At 45.1% G+C, this 25,254-nt stretch overlaps 1 protein-coding gene across 2 annotated transcripts in view; it reads right to left on the bottom strand.

Moving 5' to 3' along the window:
- The window catches only part of CAMK1D (calcium/calmodulin dependent protein kinase ID), a 238,297-nt gene that overhangs the window by 14,380 nt on the left and 198,663 nt on the right, over positions 1 to 25,254 (bottom strand). For both annotated transcript variants that reach the window (XM_082072739.1, XM_082072738.1), the window contains exons 6-8: positions 22,987 to 23,062; positions 11,900 to 12,012; positions 10,119 to 10,197 (exon numbers count right to left, since the gene is read on the bottom strand). In XM_082072739.1, the coding sequence (XP_081928865.1) occupies positions 10,119 to 10,197; positions 11,900 to 12,012; positions 22,987 to 23,062 (268 nt within the window). The remainder of the gene's footprint in view (positions 1 to 10,118; positions 10,198 to 11,899; positions 12,013 to 22,986; positions 23,063 to 25,254) is intronic.

Genomic DNA, 25,254 nt, shown 5'->3' with positions numbered 1-25,254 from the left:
ACTCAGCAGCCATCTAGTCCTTCCCCCTACCCCAGCTGTCAAAACAATTTTGACACATATTTGGCTAAGCAACCCTTAAAGATCTCCAAAAGATGGAGACAACCTATTCCAGTGCCCTACTGCCTCCCAGAAGACACGGAAAATAGTTTATTCCCTTTGTCTTTGAAGCATCCTTTCACATATTTGAAGACTGTTATCATGTCTTCTCTCTGTCTTCTCTTCTTCTCTCTAGACTAAACAAACTGATTCTTTCACTGTTTTTTCATAACTCATATTTTCTAATCCTCTGATCTACTGAGCTCCTCTGGACTTTCTCCAGCGATTCCGCATCTTCCTCCGAGGGCGGTACCCGAAGCGTTCAGAGTTTTCCAACTAAGGCAGCAGAATGGCAGCACCTCTTTGTGTTTCTTAGAGGATGAAACTTTGCTTACATAAGCCAGCCTGCTGTTTCCATTTATGTGACCCATGAATTGGAGACATTCATTTTGCCCAGGTTGTTCCAAACCGTAACCATACTCTTCAATGGACGTGCAGCTTTTTCTGCCTTCGTGTCAATGGCACACCTAAGAAGTGCTCTCTGGGACCATTCTCCTCTGAATTGCTCCCCTCCTTCTTGCTGGCAACACTTACCCAAGACGTGAGAGAACTGAGATAAACTACTTGCTTTTGGGAGTAAGATGAGAGACTAAATCCCCATCTCCCAAGAGCAGAGAGTCACCAATCCCATCCTGTTGCAACTAAGCTAATCTATATTCAGTTACTGAAGAGTCCTGGATCCAGAAGGATCACGGGCAGGAAGATGCAGGGTTCTTAAAACCCCTGACTTTGTCCTCTAGATGTTGCTGGAAAAACATGACTGACTTTAATCTCACACACCAAACTGCTGAGTATCTGTATAAGGATTCAGCACAGTGCTGAGTTAGTGTGTCGACTGTACTGCAGCAGTGGTATTTGTCCACCTCCACTGGGAAGGGCAGTTGGCTGAATGCCACCACCACGACCTGTAACTCAAATAGACAGAAGAACTGGTACTGTGATAAAAACATGGCTTGCAAATGACACCTGACATCCTCTCTTGGGTCCCTACACCACTGATGGAGAAGAGGAGGTGTTTGACTGAGAACTGGAAGATCTTCAAATCTTTCTCTGAAGAGGATTCCTTCTGATCACCTCTCCCACTGATAGAGAGACAAGTTGGTCTGGATTTCCCACCGGGGCCAGGCGGCTAAAAGTTTGGTGAGGCAGCATCCAGGTTAAGCAGCGTGTTCACTGTTCCACCCTCTGTCCATCACAGGCAACACTGCTGGGCTCAGCACAGTCCCTGATGGACTCCATACAGTATATACTCCCAGATGGACACAGAGCCCACCTGGCCTTGCACCCACCACACACTGCAGTTCCTGTATTTCTCTAGAATGAAATCATCATGTGAAATAGCTCCTATAGCTTTACCACAGCCAAACCTACATGACCCAAATGACATATGTGGCAGTTACGCCCACTCTGAGAAGGTCCAGAGCTTTCAATACGATAGTTGATGGCTCTTTAACACCTTTTGTTCCCCTCTGTGGCTGTTCTCAGGTATGCACTTTGGTTGATGCTGACCATCCCGTCTCCTACACCTGTTAGGGGAGCAGGAGGGGCAGGACCCCTGGTCAATAAACAGAGTCCTCAGCCAAACAAGCTCCCCAGGCCCAGAGAAGCTTCTGGACCATGCTTGTAAAGGCCACAGCTCAGACATGACCTGACCATAAAATGGGGCCCCTGCCAAAGACCCCCTTTGAGTGGTCTTCTTGGAGCAGTGGGACTACGGTCGGAGTTCTCCCCTTAGAGTGTGACGCCATCTAAGGAGACTTCCCCAGACTGAGACCCCTCACCTCATCCTTGATGAAGGACTCTTTCTCTTGGATATATCCTTGAATGAGTCCTTGCTCCCTGCTCTCAGCAAGCGATTATTTCTTCTGGGTACCCTTGAGTGAAAGAGGCTTCTCTTCTGAGTGAGTATGTGCATCCTGTGGATCATCATTCTTGTGTGGTCATATGGTAATAATATCCCCAACTGGTATATCAAACCTGCAGTTCATTAGATGTTCTCAGAGTGCTGTCTGATTTTGGATTACACTCCTGCTTTTCACTGGTTTCTATCACTTGGTTTAGGTCTGTTGGTTGTGTTTAGTTTCAGTTGCAAATTAAACTTGGTTTACACTTATTTGGTTGGAGTTGTTTTGGGGTGCCTCTGTGACAACATAACACCAAGTATCCCTGACTGCCTCCAGGTCACTTCTATGAAGAGATGACCCAGCAGCATGAGAAGACTCAGGACCTGTTACAGAATCACAGAATGGCTGGGGTTGGAAGAGACCTCTGGAGATCACCCAGTCCAACCCACCTGATAAGCAGCTTCACCAGAGCAGATCACACAGCAATGTGTTCATGTGGGTTTTGAATGTCTCCAGAGAAGGAGACTCCACAACCTCTCTGGGCAGCCAGTTACGATGGGACAAGGGGTGATGGTTTTAAACTAAAGGGTGGGAGATCCAGGTCAGACATGAGGAGTAAATTTTTTACAATGAGGGTGGTGAAACACTGGCCCAAGTTGCCCAGAGAGGTGGTGGATGCCCCATCCCTGGAGACATCCCAGGCCAGGCTGGACGGGGCTCTGAGCAATCTGGTCTGGGTGAAGATGTCCCTGCTCATGGCAGGGGTGGCACTGGATGAGCTTTGAAGGTCCCTTCCAACCCAAAGTGTTCTATGATTCTATGATTCTATGACTCCAGCTGTGTAGCCTGCCCTGCACAGCTCATCACTCAGGTGTGCATCCATCCTCCTTGCACCCACTCAGTCTTTTGGTTCAGACAGGCCCTATGGTCACTTCAAAGCACACTGATCTGTCCAAGGACACCTCCTCAGGAGGACACATCTCCTCAACATGTGCCAGCTGGGAGCACTGACCATCATACTACAGATCTGCAGAAGAAAACTATGCCAAACACTTAATGTGTAGACAGCTACAAGTCAAAGTATCTATTCAGTAACTGATCAAAAAGACCAAGCTGCGAAGAGAAAATTACATTTGCAAAGATCATTTTTCCTCTGAAGTTAATGAAGCATTTTGCTTTATGAACAAGTTTTGTTAACAAGCTGCATAAGCACAGATCATGTTTCCCTCTTGTCAAATTTTATTTTGGAAACATGGGCAGAACAAGTTCTTGGGGTATGATACCCTTGCCAGCTATTCTGGAAGATCTCTCTTGCCAGCCTCCACAAGGACTTGCAAATGCATTTTTGCTATATGAAACTTTTCACTGGGTGCATAGCTCATACAGGCTATTCTTTTTTTTTTTTTTTTGAGTTTAGGGATCATTTTCTGAAATGCTGGTGGTTTCAATAAAATACTGCTGGTTCCACTAGTTCACAAACTGTCTTCTACCACCACTAATTCTATGTTAACCGTGTAGTTCTGGTAATTCCAGAAAAAGTCTCGGTATTTGGGTGTTTCTCAAACAGGGAGGATAGTAGTCATTTACTTTACAAGGTGATGGACAGTGTGAAGCCTCAAACGATACAGTGATGGGGACCATCCTACACCTAAGGTCTCTTCAGTAGCCATAGCACCTTGCAGATGCCAGTTTTCAATCAAAGCAAAATAACAGCAGTGTTTGGGCTAATTTAATGGAGCAGAAGCTGTTCAAACATGTGCTGGTATGCCGAACAGTGTGGCTTAAAATGCAGCCCTGGCTGCCAAAACTGAGGGTGGAATCATTCCCCAAACCTCCTCTGAACAACTACCTTGTTAACAGTGCAGTGCTGTAACACGAGCGCTCTGCGTTTATACTGTATTTTGCACTTGGAGGATCTTGAAACTTTTATAAAACACTCATGGCGTTATAGTGTTTATAGTATAGTTTTACCTCGAGGAGAACGAAAGAGATGTTAACATCCGTTCTCTGGCGGTGTTGTGCTGGAGATGTGGTGGTTTAAGGACACGGGTGGAGGTGGGCAGGTAGAACTCTTATATTTTATACAGTCAAATGTTATAGTTTGAAAAATGAGATCAGTTTTTGGGCGCACAAACTCACCCTGAGGTGGTTATCGTGAATGTCATCACATCTATACTGAATGTATTTAATCACAAACTTTAGTTCCCATGATAAGGAAATAATGCATGAAATTTAACAGACATACTGCTTTTAGAGAACTCTGTGATTGCCCTTCCACCTTTCCCTAACTCTCCAAGTCCACAGGCTATAAACCATGTTTCTCTTCCTTTTAGGACAAAAATACCTTAGTCACTTTCTTTCTTCCTCCCTCCCCTGCACAACATACCCTTCTCCTACAGGAATCAGCTCCATTTCCCCTGAGAAAGGGCCACCTTCTGTTTCAGAGACGATCGGACTGATGCAGATCTAGTCAAACCCTGAACTATATTTCTTGGCTTTGCAGTTAACTTACTTCTTTTCACCAACTACAGCACTTGGCCCAGTAGAAGATATTACTTCTACATACCACACACATATACAAAAGAGAAAATTAAAGAAATCAGAATAATATATTATCTGTTATCATGCTGAGCATCAACCAAAACTGAGCAAGGACTGATTAGTCTAACTGGAACCTGGCTTTTCTCTTGGGGTCCCTGTTTTGCAGCACCTGAAAGGAGATTCATCCTGACAATGGTTTGGGGAACTTAGTGCTGAAGATGGTCTTACATCCAGTTGTAAATATGTAAGCATCTCAACACACAGAATTGGATACTAAGGGCCACAATCTGACAACTCTCCATCACAAATGCTTCCAGCAAAGATAAGAAGGGTATTTCTCATGAATAACCATAACAAATCTGGCTCTGTACATGAGAAAAATCTAATCTAATGATCAAACATTGTTTCATAGCATCCAATTTATTTTAGCTCTTTATCTGGGTTCAAAGCTATCACAGCAATTTATCTGGCCACAGCACTTCTAAGCTTCGAGAGGAATCTCCGACAAAGACAAAACCAGCAAATTTCCTTTTGGATGTTTTTTGCTAGCATACTGCAAGCATATGTCTCCTGCACCCTCCCTGCCCATGATGGCAGGCAAAGTCTTTCATCTACCATTATTTTCTGAACCTTCATACTGAAGGCAGCCAAATCAAACGCTGTGCTGGCCAAACAGTGCTTGGAAACACTATTGAGTACGATGACAGGAAATATGGAGTTAGCTGAAGGATCATAACTCTTCTATACACACACACACATATATACACACATACACACATGCATATAAATATACACACACACACATACCGTATCAGTGATGCTTAAAAATAAATAGAGTGCGGGGAAAAACTCGATAAGAGTTTGATTTAATGTTGTAAACATCAGGAGTTGCATTCAGGGAGCCCTTTTCACACTTCAAACAACATGGTCTGAGAACTGAGCTCTTTGTAAACCATGTCCTTTCCCTGGGTGGAAATTATTATCTGGCTCCCACTCTCTGGCACATAATAAACGCTCAGGGTCATGGTCACAATTTGCTGAGGCTCAGTCCTTGCCAAAGTTCTGTGATTCTCGGCGTCGGTGGGGATGGATGTGGGCATGTCCCAAGTATCTCTCTCCATTTGCACGAATGGCAGGGAAAGGCCACGGCCACGCTCATACCCACGGACACTGGTGTCTAATTTAGGTGCCACAACCTCCTTCTCCCCTATACAGTCTATACAGGGAGGTGACACATAAACTTAATTTAAGTGTCCCCAGTTGTCTCCGATGCCATAACCAGCTCCAGCACACAGCTCTAAACGATATTTAAGGAACCTTGGGAAATGCGTGACAGAGCAAATAAATTCACGGCACGCCTTCCAGCTCCTATAGTAGCTTCCTAACTGTTGCACCTTCTCCTCGGCCCTCTGAGGACTGTTTTCTTTCCCTCTGGCTCAAGTCCAGAGGCTGAATTTGGGGCTGCAGGATCTGGCTTGACCCAATGGGGAGCTCAGTGTGATCCTGTAGCTGGGAAAAAACAGGTCCTCAGGTTTCTGCTGCTCGCCCTCAATCACTGCAGCCCCAGCAACTGCCCTGAACAGGATGTGCATTCTGACGTGGCAATATATTTAATAAACTTAATTGCTGTCATTAATACGGGCTAGGGAAACATTAAAATCTATCAAGCTGCAGCAAAATTACCCCACTCTTTTGTTGCCTTCATTTTCCGTGTTCTTTTTGAAAAATCACAGTGGAACAACTAAGCAGAACATTTCAGCTTTGCAACACACCATAAACTGTGCAAACCCGAGTGAAAGATATGCTATAAAATAAATAACTTAGTCACCTGTATATTAAGCTGGAGAAACCTGTATAAATGGACAGATTGTACAGGCTGGGGTGTAATCATTATACCAACAAGTCTTGCATATTGTACTGTTTCAGCTACCATACTTCACTGCAATTATGAGCCTCCTTTTCTGCCAACTCTAGTTTAACATACCGTCCCCCTGCCAAGGCCATTTGATTATAAATAGCAAAACATCACGTAAATGCAGGCATGTGGGGAGCAGATACAGCACAGAAAAGTGGGCCATTGGGAAGAAGTATTTACTTTTTTTAGGGTCTGATCCTGTACAAACATTTAGTCATGTGAATAGCTGGCTATTCTTGAGCAGTTTCCCGAAATTCAAGGAGATTATTAACCTTAAAGGCACAAATGTAATATCTTGCAAGATCCAGTTCTTGCAAGCCTTGTTTGGAAGTTTTTAATAAAAACATGTTAATTGAAGTAAGAGGTATATTTTGGAATCAGTTTCTTCTTCACAAATGTTATACATTGAAACAACAAAATTTCATGGCCAGGTAGCCATCTCATGCATAGTTAACTATTCTATCACAATAAGATTACAACGTATGCATTAAGTACTCATGATTTGATAGATTTCTTCCTAATTTGTGGCTGATCCAAATGATCTGATACTACAGGGGCAGATTTCACAGCAGGAAGAAAAATGGAAACCTGGTAAATGTTGCTACATGGAGCCACTTCATCGTAAATATTATATACCATTACCTACTTCAAAGGGGAAGGGAGATGCAACAGATACCATGGCTAGAATGAGAAAAGAAGCAGTAAAAACCTCATTATTTCCTGGCATAAGCAATCTGTGAAGAAAATTGTTTTTCAGCAACAGCTCAGCAAGAGAAGATCCTACCACTAACCCTGAAATAATGGATAATATCTGGGTGAGTAGCCTCAACCATCAAAAAAGCCATTTTAGTAGCGTTTATTACTTCAGGATCCAAACCCTCCAAAAAAAAATCACTGTACTACCCTCTGGAGAGATCCATAACTGCAACATTGATGCTACAGGAAGCTTTGAAGAGCAAGGAGGAATGAGATATCAAGTTTTGCTCAGGAGTTCACTGGGGAAGACAGAGGTAGACCTTTGGAAACCTCCGTGCTTTGCTTTCACTGTACAACCATCCTGTAATCCACTGGTACATACTGTCTCTATGTCGAAGGGAGGTGGATTTGGGATATGGGTTGGAAACATAGTGAATGTTTTAACCCCCCCAAACGTGGTGCCATTTGCATGTCTGACACCTCAAAGGCTGACCCTGAGCTGTGCTTTACATGGTGGGGAGGTAGCCCTGCAAATGAACCACTGCCTCGCAAGGTCAGCCTGGCAGAAGATTTGGTTCTGAAGAAAAGTAACAAAAATTCTGCAGTGGCCTCTAAGTTTCCATTGGCCCCTGGCCATGACATGCAAAAGAAAAAAATAAAAGGGAAAAAAAAAAAAGCAATGAAAACACTTTTTATCATTTTGTTCCTTTATGAGGGCCCAAAAGCTGTGTGTGTTACAAGTGCCACGTTTCTTTGTAGCACTCCAGCAACCAACACAGATGTATTGGAGCCAAGAGCTGGATGATTATGTTTTGTGTATCTTGGACGCGCGACTTTGGAAAATCTGCCTCTCAGTTATATAAATGGTCACCTAATTCTCTGCTGGGAGTTGCATTCCCATTGTTTATTCTGTATTTCTAATATTGACTTTTGTAACTTCTTTAATTCCTCGAGGCTCAGGTCACTATCACTTAGATTTTTTTTCTTTCCAGCTCAAAAAACCTGCATTTCGTTTCCCAAATTTCCTTTTTCTCACTCAGACAAAGCAGTTATTGATAGGACATTGGGAGAAGGGTAGGCCCAGGTCCTTGCTTCTCCTTATCTCTCATTTGTCTTGATTCCAGCCACTGATGCGTCTAAAAAACATCTGTACATTTTTCTCATTGTCACTGGCATGGAGGATGAAAAGCAAGAATCTTGCTTTTCTCAATGACCGAAATTGCCTTCTGCATCCCGAGCCTTTCCTAACACTTTTTAATTGTAAAAGCTGATCCTAAATCTTACCACTAGCCTGATCTGCAGTCAGACATTGGTACATCATTCCCACTGTGAAGAAATCAGTGCCGTTTCACTGTGTTTCTACCACTTTTCTAGTCATAACTTACTCAACACCTTCGTGAGTGCCAAATTATTCATTAACAATGGGGGTAATTTATCAGCCTGTGTACCGGTAAAACTTGATCAGCAAGAAAGCCAGAATGGTAAAAACCTTTGAAAGGATTTACTTTCCATCTAGCCCCAGGACTCAGAGCAGCAGCGAGATGACACAAACCATTAGGAGTCAGAGAAAGGAGCGGAAAAGCCTTGAAGCCAAACTGAAGCCATTTGTTCTGGAGTTACAGCTGAACGTTTTACTCTGCTTTGAAATTTAACATGATTTTAAGCTGGGTACCAAGTTCTGTCAGTTCAGAGCTAGAACGGTCAAGGAGCATGTCCAAAACATCTCTGCTGAGGAGGCAGAGATGACCATGGCCTCACTGATGAAGCTCCCCAGCCTTAGAGGGATGCAGACTCCATCCTCCCAACAAATGTCTCCAACTCCCAGCAGAAAGCAGTGCTACCTTCAAACTTACAACTTCTATGCCCATGCTTTTCTTACCATACATTTTAGACTCAACTACACCACTCGAGGTTGATCCCTGAGCGCAAATTGCATCACCAGGATGGTTTTGAGGTCCATCAAGCTGTTGAGTTAGTTATGACACTGGCCCAGTTGCTTTTCTGAGTGGCTAGGGAAGCTCACGAAAAACTTCTGGTCCACTGCAAATGCACAGCCTAATGCTCCTGTCCAAACAGATCTCCAGAAACCGCAAGAGGAAATGGTATTTGTAGTAATTCTGATAGCATAAAACACAATCTAATGCACACCTGGGCTGAAAATATCCTGCTGTTGACTCCTTTCTGTTGCAGCTGTTTCAACAACCAAAATAATACCTTGCCTGATATATAATGATCCTTCCCCTAAAAGACTTACATCCAAAGGCCATTTTTGGGTGCAGCTGGTAGTGAGGGGTGATGTGCAGTCACTCAGGGTTGGTCAAAAGTCCATGAGCCACTCTTGTTTCACCTACATAATCCTTGGGTAATGTTGGTGAAGTCATCCATGTGCAAAGGCATTATCTCATTTAAAGCACTTAACAAAGGTCTAAATTAAGAATACAGTGAGAGCAGGTATTTTTCTGTACGCACTGCAGAGAGATAACAGTGCTGTAGCCAATTCAGACTCAGCTGCTCCCTCTCTAGGGTTCCTGCCTCTTCCATTCAACTAAAAAGGGTAAACACCATGTGAAACCAGCTCCTTACTGCAAGCAGATGGACTGTCATCTGTGAAGCACAGATGAGGACCTCCTGCTTCAAGGGATGCTCTTAAGTGCTCTGATGTTACTTTGGCAAGGACCTTATGAGCAGGTCAATACCCAGCTTTCTGCACACCTGCAGAATTTGAGCTTTTGCCCCAAAATATGATTTCTGGGTTGAATAGTTTTGGCATATCCCACTGCTGCTCTGCAGGCAATACACATGATTCAGCATTTCACCTTATACAGACACCCAAAAGGCTCGTGCACGAGGTTAAAGTCTGCCATGGTTTTCCAGGAAAATCTGGAGGACAAAGGCAGTGGTTGCAAGAATAAGAGCACAGAGTTAGTAGAGGTTAGTACATTATGTGAGAAAAAACACACTTCTACCCATGAATGTAAACCAGGGTTCTGTGTCCTGAGGGTTTCACACAGCAGTGACTTGCTTACCAAGGGTGCCGTGCTGCTTGCTCACAGGTGTATCTTTTATTAGGGTCCTTCTCCATCAAGTTCCGAATGAAGTCTTTAGCTGTAAAAAAATAAAATAGAGAATAATTTAAAGCAATCAAGCTGATGCCCAGTTCTGGTGCAGGATGATCAGCCAACAGCACTGACCAGGCTGCCAAGTGCCATCCGGCCACAGCACCAGAAAATGGCCCTGGGTCATTTGTCGTTTATTAGTATAGATATAACTGAAGTGACTTAGGACTAAATCCAAGGTGTTTAGTGTAGCAGATGAAAGCTGAAGGCACCTACTCCTGCAGGTATGGATAATTCAGAGCCAGCAGGGTTCAAGCCTGCCAGCTCCCTGGTCAGCCAAGTGCCTCTGATCATCTTAGTGGTCTGAATACGGCCACATCTGTTGGAGATGCTGGTAAACCAAGTGGGAAAGGCAAGGAGGAGGTGAGATGCCACAGTAAGAGGAGCTTCTCATTGCTGACTCCAAGCAATCACACACATGGACAGCTGTGAGGACATGTTGTGTATTTAAAAACAAGTTACTGAGGAAAATGGACTCCCTTGGGAATGAGGTAGCGTGTTCTAATTGACACTATAATGGAGGGAAGGGAGATTGCAGCATGGCATGCATCCAGTAGTTTCAGGACAGAGTAGCTGAAGGAGCCACAGCAAAGCCAAATATGGCAGGAAAACCTTTGTACTGATTTAGGTGATGTACTTTCCGCCAAAATGCAAAGGGGTCTGCCAACAGACCTTCGTATTTTCTCAGAAAACCCTTATGAGCTTAAAAAAAACTTCTCATCACATATATTTTTAAGCAATCCATCACAGTGATGTCTGGACCACAGATGGAAGCAGCATGAAATGTTGTTCTATGTGGAGATAACAGGACATATAATCATTTTTCAAATAAAACACTGCTTTTTATATCTCCCCTGCCTTAATCAGTAGGACTAATGAATCAGAAAACTTCATTTCTGTCTGATAAAATGTTCCTAGATCTAATTTCTCCTCCTGCGTGAAACAGCAGATGTTCCCCCACGTTGGCCAGAGCAAGGACAGGGAGCTTGTGTGGCCTCTTGGACACCACCCAGCACGTCTGTGACACACTCAGGGTGCGACACATGTCCCTGCTCCCACCTATAGACACTGATGCTGGGAGATCTTGAGCCGTGCTGGAGCCAGAAGCCTTTAAGCCCCTTTGATGGTACCAGGGTAATATATCTGCCTTTCTAGAGCTATGGATTAAATGGCTTCTGCACTGGGTGGGGAAGGGGGTGAGCATGTGGGTGTCTGTCTGGATCCAACCGTGTGGACAGTGCTCCCAGATTCTGAATCTGTTCACCCGCCTCATTTGGAAGCCATTAATTTCTTGGGTTTGTCTTTGCTGTATACACTGCAGACTTGCTCTGGACCTGCAGTACAGTTTTAGTAACACAGCTGAACTCCCTTCTTATTATTAGTGACACATAAAACATCTGTATTTTATTTGGATATGATGAAGTTAAGCTGCTTTGTCTTCCTGGGACAGTCTTCTGCTGTTTTCGTCTTCTGTCCCAGCTGTGTTTTAGTGCTGTGTGACTGGATAAACTGGTGCTTAATTTGCTTTCCTGCAGAAATAACCTCCTGTAACTATTTGAGCTAAAATAAATGCACATTCCCAATGGTTTTCAGTTAAAAGGAGGGTGCATTCTCACGCCCAGCGAAGGACATCTGCTACAGGCAGGCACGCATGCATAGTTGTTGCAATTAAATGAGCAGTAGCTTCTTACCAGACTCAGAGATGTCATCCCAATATGGAGAGTCAAACTCATACTCCGCCTTGAGGATCTGCTCAAAGAGTTTGGAGTCATTTTCGTCATAGAAAGGGGGATACCCACAGAGCCTGATGGAGAACAAGAAAAGAGACACATGACCCTTGGACCTGCCTCAGCCAAGAAGGTGAGGGAGAAAGAGGGAGAAGAAGGAGAAACTCTTAAGACGTGTTCTAATTAGTTTTCAAGCAGGCAAGCACTACTATGAGAGAAATTTGTTCATGGGCATGTAAACCATTTCTGGAGATTTGCACCATCCAGGACAAAGAGGAATGCTGCATGGAAACGCAGCGCTATTGATCCTACACTGACTGAGGCAGATATCCCAGCCTCCCTAAGCATGCTTTTGGGTGTTTAGTCAGAGGAATAGTTTTATTACACAGCCATGAGCCTTTCCATCCTCTCATGTACATGTGCTAAGAAAAGTTTTCATGGGCTACACCCTATGCCCACAGAGCACCAGTCCCTCTTGTGCCTCAGCACAACCATTCCCCATCCAGGAGTCTTCTCCATCCTGGTTTCACTGCTCTCATGGTCCTTCTGGATTGTTCTCACCCAACACCTTACACAAAGCACTTACACCGGCTTTACTCTCTCACAGATGGAGGAGAGGCTGTGCAGTGCTCTGTGGGCACCACAGAGCCCCAAGAACTAAGGACACACAAGAGGTGAAGCCACCTGCATGGCATCAGGAATGGCTTTGAGCACACCTTGTGGTCTCTATCTCGTACAAGAGACCATAGCTCTATTGCAAGGTTTGTTGTACATCTGGAGGGCCACCGGCCACCCGCATGGACCTGTTCTCCAGCACAACGGGGAGGAAGCGCTGGTGCAAAGCAGGACAAGGAGCCCCACAGAGCTGTCCAGGCAGAGGGCAGGATGCATCTGCAGATTGTGCTGTGCTGGGCTCTGCGTCCCTGGGCACAATGAGAAGGACACCTGTGAGTCACTCCACCACTTCAGCACAGCCTGCATGGGGACTTGCTGCTGTTGCAGAGAAGCATGGACATCATCTCCCTTTCTCACTTCTGCAAGCGATTTTGCTGCTCACATCAAATAGCCTACTTTGCCTAAGGCTAACAACAGTCCTGCCCTGTTTTCGGTATTTATAATCAGACTTCTCGGAAAACCTGTCCCCAGGACAAGCAGGACATTAAACATTACTTGTCTAGATTGAGCTAAAACACCCAGGGTGCAGCCTCCCAGTGCTGCAGGCACCTGGACAGTCACCCTGCCGAGTCAGGGCTCCTCCAGCCCTGCAGACACTGGCCATGGGAAATAACGCATCTGGCCCTGCGTTCAGCAAACGCAGTGACAAAACTCACGTGTCAGAGATCCCTCGGGTCCACCCAATGCTGCACGCAGTAGTCTGTCCCTCTCTGTGCAGAAATGCTGGCAAAGATGCCCCTTCTTCAGGTTTTAATACCAATGTCTCAACCTCTGAGGCTTGTCAGAAGTTTTAGCAAATCCATCCTGCTCACAGGCCTTTCTGCCTCTATCATCTCTATATAGAGATGTCCCAATTTTTTCCTCTTTAGTCTACAGTGTAAATTATTGTTTCACATACTTCGCTGATATTGCAATGATATTTTTCCTACAGTTTTCTTAAGCCCTGAGTCAATCAACCTCAATAAAGCATTTAATTCGAGAAAGACGGCCATTATAAACAGGCTGAAGATCTAGCTGAAACACTACCCTGTAGCAACACCAGAGAAAGGGTGAGGGAGAACCGTAAGAAATTAAATACTCGAGTTATTTATAATCCAAAGCCAGCCGGCTGCCCTGGAGGTTATTTGAACCAACTCAACACTTGAGGGTGCAAAGAGCAATGTTTTTGTCAGCTCTGAAGAGCCAGCATGCTTGACAAATAATTTAAATGCTGAGTGAGATGTTGATCTGCGTCAGATCCATACTGACCTGGAAAAGCTCTATTGAAATCTGCAGCATTATAATGAATCCGTTGTGGTTCAACTGAATCAGAAATCTCTCCCTTTATCTTGCGAAGCAGCTGCTCCCGTCCTCATTTGTGTCCCACTGGATGACTGCCATTATCAAAAGCAAGTCAGATAACCCCATGCCAGACAAGGATTTATGTTCAGAGCAGGATGGTATGTGCTTGTGTATGGGCCTCAATGCTGCAACTCCTACGTGAAACCCTGAGGCGCAAGTGGCGCATGAGAAGGGCCATTAAAAGTGGTGCATTTAAGCAAATGCCAAAAAGCCATTGTGTACCCAGATAATCAAGGAAAAACATCTCACAACCTAATGCAGAAACTGGATCCACAATGAGGATCCAGCTCTACAGGTATCTATGAATTCATTGCTTCAATGGAATAAATATCAGTGCTCAGCTCCCACAGCTTTTTTGGGGGGTGATGCACACAAACTGATTGTCAACTTCCTCCTCTTTTGTCACAACCTCTCAAGATTTTGGGTGCTTTACCGAGTGGTTTGGAAAGGCTGGAGCTGACAGCACCAGCACTGCAATTGTTAGAATGGCCACTGAGGTAGAGATGGAGGAAAATGTCTCCATCGCTCTGTCCCTCTTCCCTGAGGGACATATTGGGCTCTGTATAACGAGCCTGACAGCCCTTCATTAATTTCTTGCCTTCCTCAGCACTTAAACAAAACCAAACTGCTCCAATAAAGCATTTTAAGGTGAGCAGACAGCGCTGTGCATGCTGAGGAGCTGGCAGGCTGCTCCAGAGAGAGAAATAACTCTCTTAAAATGTGCACTGTACTAATTAGCTTGGCAAAGGAACAAGAGCACAAGTTAGCACTGCTGTGATTTATACGCGCTCGTGGCAGCAAGAGGTAGGAGCAAACTGCTGAGGAGCACAGAGCTGGAGGGCTATAACCCTGCAAGGTGGGGGAGCAGAAAGACACAAACACTAGCAAGAGCCCCAGCCTCTTTCAGTCCCTTTGATATTCACATCCAGCTCTTCCCCTGCTCCTGTGCATGGCTGGGGTATTTATACTTTTGGGGTATTTACACTTTTGGGGTATCTACCTCTGTGTCTGGGAGGTCACTGCAGCCCATTGCAGGGGCTGGGAAGGCTGATGCATGAGGAGAGTCAGTGTCAGGCAGGACAACGTCAGGACTGCCCAGAGCTGGGCACAGGGCAGAAAACAGTGTCTTTTGGCACTGCTAGCGAGAGCCTGAGAAGTGTTAGTGACCATTAATATTCATGGACAGGAACATGGGCCCCTCACAACAGGAAAGACCTTGAGGTCCTGGAGCGAGTTGAGAGAAGGGAACGGAGCTGGGGAAGGGGCTGGAGCACAAGTGTGATGGGAGCGGCTGAGGGAACTGGGGGGTTCAGCTGGAGAACAGGAGCTGAGGGGAGACCTTCTGATCTCTGAACTGCCTGAAAGGAGCTTGGAGCATGGAGGGGGTTGGTCTCTTCTCCCAAGCAACAAATGACAGAATGAGAGGAAATGGCCTCAGGTTGCGCCACGGGAGGTTTAGATTGGATATGAGGAAAAATTATTTCACAGAAAGGGTTGTCAGGCATTGGAACAGACTGCCCAGGGAAGTGGTGGAGTCGCCATCCCTGGAGGGGTTTAAAAGATGCATAGATGAGGTTCTTAGGAACATGGTTTAGTGTTAGATTTAGGTTATGTTTGTACTTGATGGTTTTGAAGGTCTCTTCCAACCAAAATGATTCTATGATCCTGTTCTATGATTCCTCCAAACCTGAGAGTGGGCTGAGTTCAGGGCAAGTGCTGATCTTGGCTGGGCCAGGGATGGCAATAAACCTCCTGCAAGGGGGGACCCAAGGATGTTCTTCCAGGAGGCAAATCACTGAGAACCTGTAACTGAAAGTATGTGAGAAAGGGACAAGCTCCTTAAGACAGCCGAGGTGGCTTGTGTGAGGGGAACACCAGGGCATCCTGACACAGGTCCTCCTGTGGGAAGCCAAAATATTGACTCTTCTGCTGTCTTTTCCCTTAAAATCAGACTATAGGAAGATGCAGAAGTCTTAACATTGCTTTAACATTTTAAGATTACTGGCCTTGCAGTAAGTGATGGGAAAGCCCCAGTAAATTAGTCTATCAGGCAATTTATGGCTAGAGGAAATCTTGCTGGACTTCCAGCAACTGGGCCACCTTCCAAAATCCATAATAAGTTTGTATTTAATTCTTAGAGAATCAAAATCCGATCAACTTGATTTCCATCTGCCGGGACATTTCTGTGTGAAAAAAATGACCCCACTATCAGAGGTTCTGCTGCTTTTCTTCAGATGTGCAGAAATACAAAAATAACTCTTCTGTCTTCAATGTGAAAAAATCCTGAATTGTCCTGGGGGAGCTTCAGAAACTCTTAGTTGTCATCGTTTTCTCACAGTTCCACCAAATAAAAGGTTTTTAGAATTATTTAGCAACCTTATCACATCAGCAACAGATTTTCCCTTAACCTCCTATTCCCGGTCTTGCCTTAAAAAGAATGGGACACAGATAATGAAAACACAGGTGGGTGTACAAAAGAAAGATATTGCCAGAAGTCATTTCCAGAAGCCATCAGGAGAACACAAGGGAAATACTGAGAACATCATCTCCTCACCAGGCAGAAAAAGCAGACACCTGGTAAGCTCTTGTTACATATTATGGGTAATATTAAAGGCTAAATAAACCATTTGCATGGTCAGTGTACAGCCTGTAACACCAGAGATACTGCGGTTAGTTTTGCAAACAGTTTTATAGTGAGATTAGAGCAAAGAATTCAGTAAGCGCTCAAAGACCTGACATGTATGGTGTGGGAAGTCATTCAAGCGCTATTTATAGGGATAAACACATGTATTTCTTCTTATTTTGGGAACAGAGCCTCAAACTGGTTGACATTGGTGCCCTCATGAAACTGTGGACAAGGACGTATTAGCATGGGGAATAAAAAATGAATTAAGAAGCCATGAGGAGCAATCATTTGGGGTTGTTTTCCCAGTGTTTAACTGTGTTATCCTCAGCAATCCAACATGCCCTTGTGCATTTTGCCACGACTAATTCTCCTTCCAGCACTAAACAAGTAAATTATTCCCCACTGTCTTGCTTTGGTTTGTGTGTGATGCTGAGAGGATGAGATGACTGACCAGCTTTGCCCAACACATGACTCCAGGATGATGGTGGAAACTTTTTCTGGCATAGAATGCTTTGTGCTGTCCCTGGTTAATCCTTCCACACAAACACCATTGATGATTTAATCCACGCCCACTTGAAAATAAAACACAACCCAGCAGCAACGAATTACAGCAAAGAATGACCCAAGATTTACCTCCAGATACTTGTTGCATATAAATAACAATAAAAACCCCAGTAATGCCATTATCCTACCAGTGAACAGAATCAGAAGAAAATTTGGTGCAAAATGTGTCCAGCCAAGTGCAGAAGAGACAGGAGGTGTTGAGTACGAATAACAGGGGCTGAGGCAGAGCATTCCATGGCCCTGGATGCTTTTCCAGCTTTGGAACATGATCTTCTATTTTTTGCGTATATTAACTTAATCTTCATTATATCAGGTATGCATGAGATCAGTATTTTAGCTCCCCAAGCTTTTCTAACTCCTCCTGTGACCCAGACAGGTCCAAAATCCAGCTGCTGGGAATCCAGTGAAGTTTTTTTGCTCTTCTTATACTTTATGTTTTAAAGTTGAACACAAATCAAAACTACCTTGTGATAAGTAGTAAGCCGAACTCAACAGCGAGGCTGTTTCAAATTGAGAAATGTTGCAACTGGAATAACAGGAAATTTCAGGCTGCTAAAATTAGTTTGTGTGAATAATGATTTCTCATGCAAAACAGGTTTTGATAAAAACTCTGCTGGTGCAGCCTCTGCAATCTGGCTGTCATTAACAAGAAGCATTAGAGACTGGCACTGAAACAAAGGTATTCTTTCCTAAGACATCCTTCACCTTGCATATCACAAAACCAAATATTTGTCTGGAGCGTCGGTGCCACAGAAACAGTTTGTTCTTCCAGTGTCATAAACTGAAGGCTCTCATGTTAGACTGAGCTTATGTCTGGAGGCCCTCAAACCACTTGCAGTAATAATAGCTCAAGGCATCTATAATTTATGCCTGGCTTCTGTGTTGGATTCCCTTGAGTTTCCGTTTTCCTAAATGACAGCAGTCTGTTCATAGCGGCTGTGAGGATTCATGGGAGAGGTGGGGAAGTGATGGATGCAGGATAATGTGCTTGGATCGCCCTGTGCATAATTTTGTCTCTGACTGGTTTGGGCACGTGCAAGTAGCTTCCAGTGGAGCTGGAAATGGCATATGCAGATGGGTGTGGTGATATATTGGAATTAATAACTCCTGCCCAGGGTGGGATTAACTGCCAGCACAGCACCAGGGTGGCTATGCTGCTGGTGCATGTGGCATCTCAATGTCATGCCACACTCTGCTACCTCTGATGATGTGTCACTGCTGAGACAGCCAGCCTAGATGTTAAACCTGTGCCCATCGTTGGTGGTATCAAACACCTCAGCAGAGTTACCTCCTACCATCTCAGGGAAGGACCTCTCTTCCTCTCTGTCTTAACTGCGCCCCAGACATCCACCTTCTTATGAGGCCACATTTGCAGCTTCTGGCTATTCCTGGAAGCAAGGATGAGATCCAGTTCAAGACTGGGACAGGTGAGATGTCAGTTTCTGAGCTCCCATTGCAGTCAACAGAGATGGAGTCAATGGAGACAGGAGGGGGATGCAAGTGAACCATAAAGCAGATGAAACCGTACTGTGAAGGAAGGGCTCTAAGCACGAAGCAGGGTGTGATCCAGTAGCTGCAGCATGGGTATCTGGTGCTATTCGACCAAATCCATGGTCTCCTGCTTGGCCTCCATCTGCCACTCCAGAAGGAAGGTCTCTGCAGTGTGTTATACCTGCCAAATCCATGTGAATGTCCCCAACACCTCAGCATGGCATTAAGTGTGTAAGTTTAGGCAACTGAACAACACATCCCAGTGAAATTTCATAGAACATCCTGAGGTGGAAGGGACCCACAAGGATCATCGAGTCCAACTCCTGTCCCTGCACAGGACAACCCCACAGTTCACACCGTGTGTCTGAGGGTGTTGTCCAGTCTCTTCTTGAACACTGTCAGGTTGGGGCCGTGACACCTCCCTGGGGAGCCTGTTCCAGTGTCCAGCACCCTCTGGGTGAAGAACCTTTTCCTCATGTCCAACCTGAACCTCCCCTGGCACATCTTCCTGACATTGGGTTCTGTCATTGATCACCAGAGAGAAGAGCTCAGCACCTGCCCCTCCTCCTCCCTTGTGATGAAGCAGGAGCCACCATGAGGTCTCCCCTCATTCTCTTCTTCTCCAGGCTGGACAAACCAAGTGACCTCTTGCACTGACCGCGGCTGGGTGGAGGTGCCCACATGCTGAGCCCATTACCGCTGGAGAAGCTGTCAAGCACACAGGACCCTGTCCCCAGCTGGCAGATACACCATGGGGCTATGAGGGGCTGGACCATCCTGCAGCCACAGCTCTAGACCAGGTGAGACACTGTGACTGACACAGCACCGAGCACCTGTGTGAGGGTGACCAAAGTGAGCGCTGGAGTGCTGCTGACTGTCACAGGAGCTGAAAGACATCGCTCACATGCAGAAACATTCAAGGAGGTGGTTTGATCTCAGACTCAATCCCACCCAAGCAGTAACAGTCTGGCAAACACATTACCAGTCTGGCAAAACTCCTTCTACGGCAACACATTATTGCTATTTGTTTTGACTGTACATAATACAAATCAATTCCTTATTACATGAAACATAGAAACCCTGAAAAGGTTTCCTTGTCCTGCAAACAGGAATTCACAAAACTGATTTAAGCATTGAGGGTTGGGAATTCCCTGTATAGCAAATGGGAAATTTAGATTTGAGGAGTGTTTATGCCTTGTTTGACAAGCCCAGCTCACGCTGATCTGGAAAACAGAGCAGGAAACAACTGAGCTGAACCTTGCCGAAAGAGCAGCCTCGCTTAGGAATGGGGGAGGATTACGGACGAGGTCGAAATCTTCCACCTGTCAAAGATGTGTTCATGAACTGGGTGTGGAAGACACACTATTTAGCACTGTCTCACCCGTATTCCTCACCAAGGCACATAAAAACAACAAGCGAAATAACAACAGGTCTGCCAGCAAAAAAGACCTTTGGTGCATGAGCCATGGTTGAATGGGACTAAAAGCTTGGAGGAAAGTAGAGCCAAGTTTTTCTCCAGGCAATCGGGATGCAACAGCTCACAGTCCTCCTGTGGGCTGCCAGATGGAGATGCATTTTCATGGTGGATATTTGACAATGAAGTGAACCTAGGCCATGGCCAAGCCTGGAAGTGAGGCGGTGTACTGCTGTCTCCCACCTGCGCCCTCCTTCTTCCTCCTCTCTGAAGCTGGTACTCAAGAAAGAACTACAAAAGCACCAGAAAAGACTCTACCCAATTGCCCTGCCATGGCTGGCAAGGATTGATAATGTCAAAGAACCCAGTCCTTAGGCCTTCCATGCTCAGGTTTGCTTGTGGAAAATTGTAATTTTAGGTCAGCACATACCATCCTTGTCTAAAAGAGCAGTAGGGAATGACATGTGAAGCAGTCTCTGAGGTATTTTGGCATGTCTGCTGCCTTCCTCATTGCTGTAGCATATCCTACTGGGCTTTGCCATAAAGGCAGAATCAGCACTGTTGATTTTTGCTTTGCTACGCGAAAGCTTTTTGCATCCTGCTATTGATGGTTGATCCAAGATAAATCCATCCCCCTGCAAAGTTTTGTACTCAACAAGTTTTCAAATATTGATGTAGATTGGAAAGCTAGTCATAAAGCTCATGTTTTTAGGCAGGACTTTTTTTTAATAAATAAATAAACACACATGCAAATAAATAAAGCCTTCCTATGCTATCTTAATATAAAAAAGCCATTTCGGGTAGCATATGACTTATGCTCAAGATTAAATGAAAATGCAAAGAATGAACATTGCACAGAGTGGATAATACAGCAATGAGGTTTGCCCTGGCAAAAACAGTTCTACTACACCATCAAATATTCACACTGACAAGCCATGGAATGCTTGCATAAGGAGAAAGGGAACAAAGTCGGAATGCTATAATGCTGTGCCTCATTGGAGCTGCTTTTTCCTTCAGTCTTGTGTAACTGTGACAGTTGTGTAAAAGGGAAAATTTTCTTAAAAAAGGGAAAGCACTGGTAATGCTGGCGTGCAAAGACATTTGTTTCTGCAGCAAACAGCTACACAGCAGCTCTGTGCTCTCTTACACAAAAGGAACAGGCTTGTTGTGCTCTGTCTGGTCGCCCTGAGTCAGACCATGGTGAAAGCCTGACCTCTTCTCGAAGACCCACATGAATAGCTCCTGCTCCAGAGTCTGCCAAGCTGTACAGATGCAACCCACGCAATTATTATTTGAATTATGTGCATGGACCCATAGACTGAAGCCCTGAGCACAGACGACCTCATCAAGACAGGTCCCTAAGCTACAGGGCAGCTTGTTCCAGGGCTCTGGCACCCTCAAAGTAAAGAAGTTTCTCCTCATATTCAGATGGAACCTCCTGTGCTTCAACCTGTGCCCGTTGCCCCTCATCCTATCATTGGGCAGCACTGAAAGGAGTCTGGTCCCATCCTTGAGATATTTATAAACATTGATGAGAACCCCTCTCAGCTTCTCTTCTCCAGGCTGAACAGCCCCAGCTCTCTCAATTTCTCCTCACAAGAAAGGTGCTCGAGACGCCTCATCATCTTTGTGGCCCAGTTCACAGGCAACAACTTCTGCAGTTCGTTCTCGATCCAAATATCAGCAGTGACTTCATCTATTCCTGCACACAGAGCTGGATTGGGATGATGGTGCCCAGAAATGTTATGGGAGCCCTTCTCCAGACAGCACTAATGACCCCTGATACCAGAGTGTCCCTGTGATCACAGTGGCCATGACACCTCTCCAATCCTTCCAAGTGTCGGTGGTGGTGAAGGAGGTAGCTTACCTACTTCCATAGCTAAAGCACTGAAGGTGCACCCACATCTATTAATGGAGTATTGGCCGACCCTTTCATGGAGATAAGCCTGGATATAAGGAAAAACCTTTTCCCCATGTGGACAGTCAAGTAGTGGAACAGGCTTCCCACAGGCCTTGTGCAGTTTCTGTCTTTGGAAGATTTCAAGACCCAACTGGATAAATCCATAGGCAACCTAGTGTGACAACAAGAACACAACTTCCTGAGGTTCCCTCCAATCTAAATTATCCTATTAAGCCTTTGTGAAGAAGGGTGGCAAGTACTGAATGAGGGCAGACACTAAATCTCCATAAATATATGAGTTCTGAGATCTACCCACCACTTTGGAGAATGCATAAAAGTCCTGGTCCTGTAGCTTTCTCAAGCAATTGATCCTCACTTCTTTGAGCAGCAATCTGCCCCATTAGACGAGCAAATCTCAGCCAAGATTGCAGAGGCTTAATGGCCTGTCAGAAGAGTAACAGAACTGACAGGGTCAGCTCACCCTGATGGTTGGATGTGTTGAGGAAAATGATGAATCATCTTCAGTAAAAATCTCAATACTTTGTATTATGTTTTGATAAGAATAATTCACTGCAGTACATAAAAAGCTCTCCCCCTCTTATTTCCCTCTGTGCCCTCCCCAGGGAACAAAATGTCATCATGGTGACACCTTGAGAGAGGTGGCCCTTCAGGCTATATCCATGGGCATGATGCTGTGCTCTGTGGACATGGCCCAATTTGTTTCTTGTCAAAGCTAATCCGAGCAGGGGATTTAATAACTTCATTAATGTCACAATTTGGACAAGCCCATACTATAGCACACAGTGTAGTGCAGGTGGGAGCAAGGATTTTGGCTTTTGAAGGGTCCTGGTTAATTTCCTATAACTTCTGCCAAAATTTCATCCTCTATGTAACTGGGAGGTGTCCGGGGTTCATGTCATTCTGGGTCACTAGTGTCACATATTAACTTTTTTTGGCTGAGACTAAGTGGGTAAATGTGGTGGGAGAGCATGTTGCAGGTCTCAAAGCTGCCTATGACTGAAAATCCAACAGATACTCACAGGATGTATGCGATGACCCCGATGGACCAGCAATCCACGGCTTTGCTGTAGGGTTTCTGGGCCAGCACTTCAGGAGCTGAAAATAAAAAGCCAAACAAGCACACATTACAAGACCAAACATTTCAATGTGGTCAAGAGGTAGGACCCTGAAGCTCCCTGAGACCTTGTGTTGCCCTCTACATACAGCCCTTGCATTTGCAAATATGCTGATGTTTTCTGAAGCGTGTATTCTCATAAAGCACGATGACTCCTAAAGTGGAGCAAATCCCTCATTTTCTGACCCCAAGGGCAGCAAACAAAGCCAAGCACAGAAAAATGCATGAGAGGTGGAGGGCCATCCCCTCCCTGCCAGAGGAACTTTAGGAGACTTGGAGGAAAACGAGGTCAAGCTTTGCACCGGTGCTGACGCACATTCACCCTGACAGCCTCACAGCTCCACTGCATCACCCTGCCAAACCAGGGACTTCAAGAGGCATCTCGGAAAGTGCAGCGTGTCAGGGAGGTGAAAAGCTTCGTCTGCGGGAGAGGAAGGAGAGCTGTCACCACACCTCCCGGCAGCTGCCTTCCAAGGCCTGATGGATATCAGCGTTATTTGTCCTTCTGCCTCTGGGAACACAGACACCTCGGAGGGAGAACCAGAAAGTAGCAGGAATTGGACATATGCACAAAGGAGCCTTCTGCCTCTATAGTTTTCAGCCACCATAGCCTGAATGTTGCTAGAAGTAAGAGCCTGGGCATTTCTTGAAACTCTTTGTGAGTCTGCTTTCCTATCTCTCTTTGTTTGGGAGCCTGTAGTATTATGTTTTCCCTGTTGGGAACTTTCAGTGCAAATGCTTAAACCTAAATTTTAAAACCCTGTGACTCTAATCTTTTTCATGTAAAGAAGCTTTTACTTTTTTTTTTTTTTTAAAGCAAAATAATGCAAGAAATCACTGATTGTGGCATTCCTAAAGCCACAGTGGGTTTTAAAAAGCGCAGTATTTCCTCTGAGTACTTTAGAGTTCAAATGCTGAAAAAGAATCATGAAGGGGCATATCCACCAAAAATATTTCTTTGGGGTTGCATCTTCCTCTGCTAGGAATCTTACCAACATCAAAGCAGTGAGTTTCTTGAAGAACAGTGATAAAAAATTGTGAAGCACATAAATGTATTAAAAGTTGAGCCTCACATTTAGTTGCTGCATATACTTTGGTGTACTGGTAAGGACTCTTCAAAGAGTTACCTTCTTAAGTTAAACAAGTCAACAAAACTAAGGTCAAAACAGCCAGCAGGGAAGGGAAAAGGAAGCAGTAATGAGAAACAGAAAAGACTTTCTGGTGCTTGGGTATGAGAGCTTATAGAAGGCACTGAAGGGAAAACAGCGCACGAGGCAGATGAGGACATCCAGGCTGCATTTCCACAAGCAGCAGAATGATGGAAAGGGTCAAGTCACATTGGGGCATGTCGTAAAAAGGAAGAAAATCCAGGGAAATGTCGGTAAAAATATAGCTGGCAGCCAGATTATGAAGACTCTTGAAGACTGGGATACACCCCAATCTGCAGCACAAGATAAATACTACCCCGATCTTCAAGTCATCCAGCAAGCTGGGACTCCAGCATGTATAAGAAATTAAAATGTGGTTCTGTTCCTATATTGTTTATCCTAAGACACTGTTGTAATCTGTGAATAATCCAATACCTGTCCACTACGTGCCAAAGGAGGCTTCCTTCCAATGTACCTAGCATGAATGGCTCCTAACCTGGTCCTAGGTGCTTGGCAGAAACCTGTACCACAATTCTGAGAAGCCCCTGACTCCTTCCAGGACACTGGCACACTGCTGTAGTCTATCAACATCAAGGTTAAAATGTTCTTACTACAACAGGGGACAAAGCTGTGGAAAGGAAGACATTATTTTACACTGAGGGTGGTGAAACACTGGCCCAGGTTGCCCAGAGAGGTGGTGGATGAACCATCCCTGGAGACATCCCAGGCCAAGCTGGACGGGGCTCTGAGCAACCTGATCTGGGTGAAGATGTCCCTGCTCATGGCAGGGGTGGCACTGGATGGGTTTTGAAGATCCCCTCCAACCCGAACTATTCTATGGTTCTATGAATATAAAAGGCTGGTGCCCAAAATGTAACTCCTTTCCCAACAGCTGGGTCGGGGTCCGTGTGTCAGCGTGGGTGCTAGTCAGTCTGCAGGGCTGAAGCTGAAGACAAACTTGGGATAAAAGAATAAAGCACCGGAGAGCTGTCCTGTTTGGCCTGTCACTGCCTCCCAGATCACCT

This window comes from Streptopelia decaocto, assembly GCF_964273445.1.
Source record: "Streptopelia decaocto genome assembly, chromosome: 1".
Lineage (NCBI taxonomy): Eukaryota > Metazoa > Chordata > Aves > Columbiformes > Columbidae > Streptopelia > Streptopelia decaocto.
The sequence above is the reverse complement of the archived record's forward strand: the minus strand, read 5'-3'. Positions and strand labels throughout refer to the sequence as shown.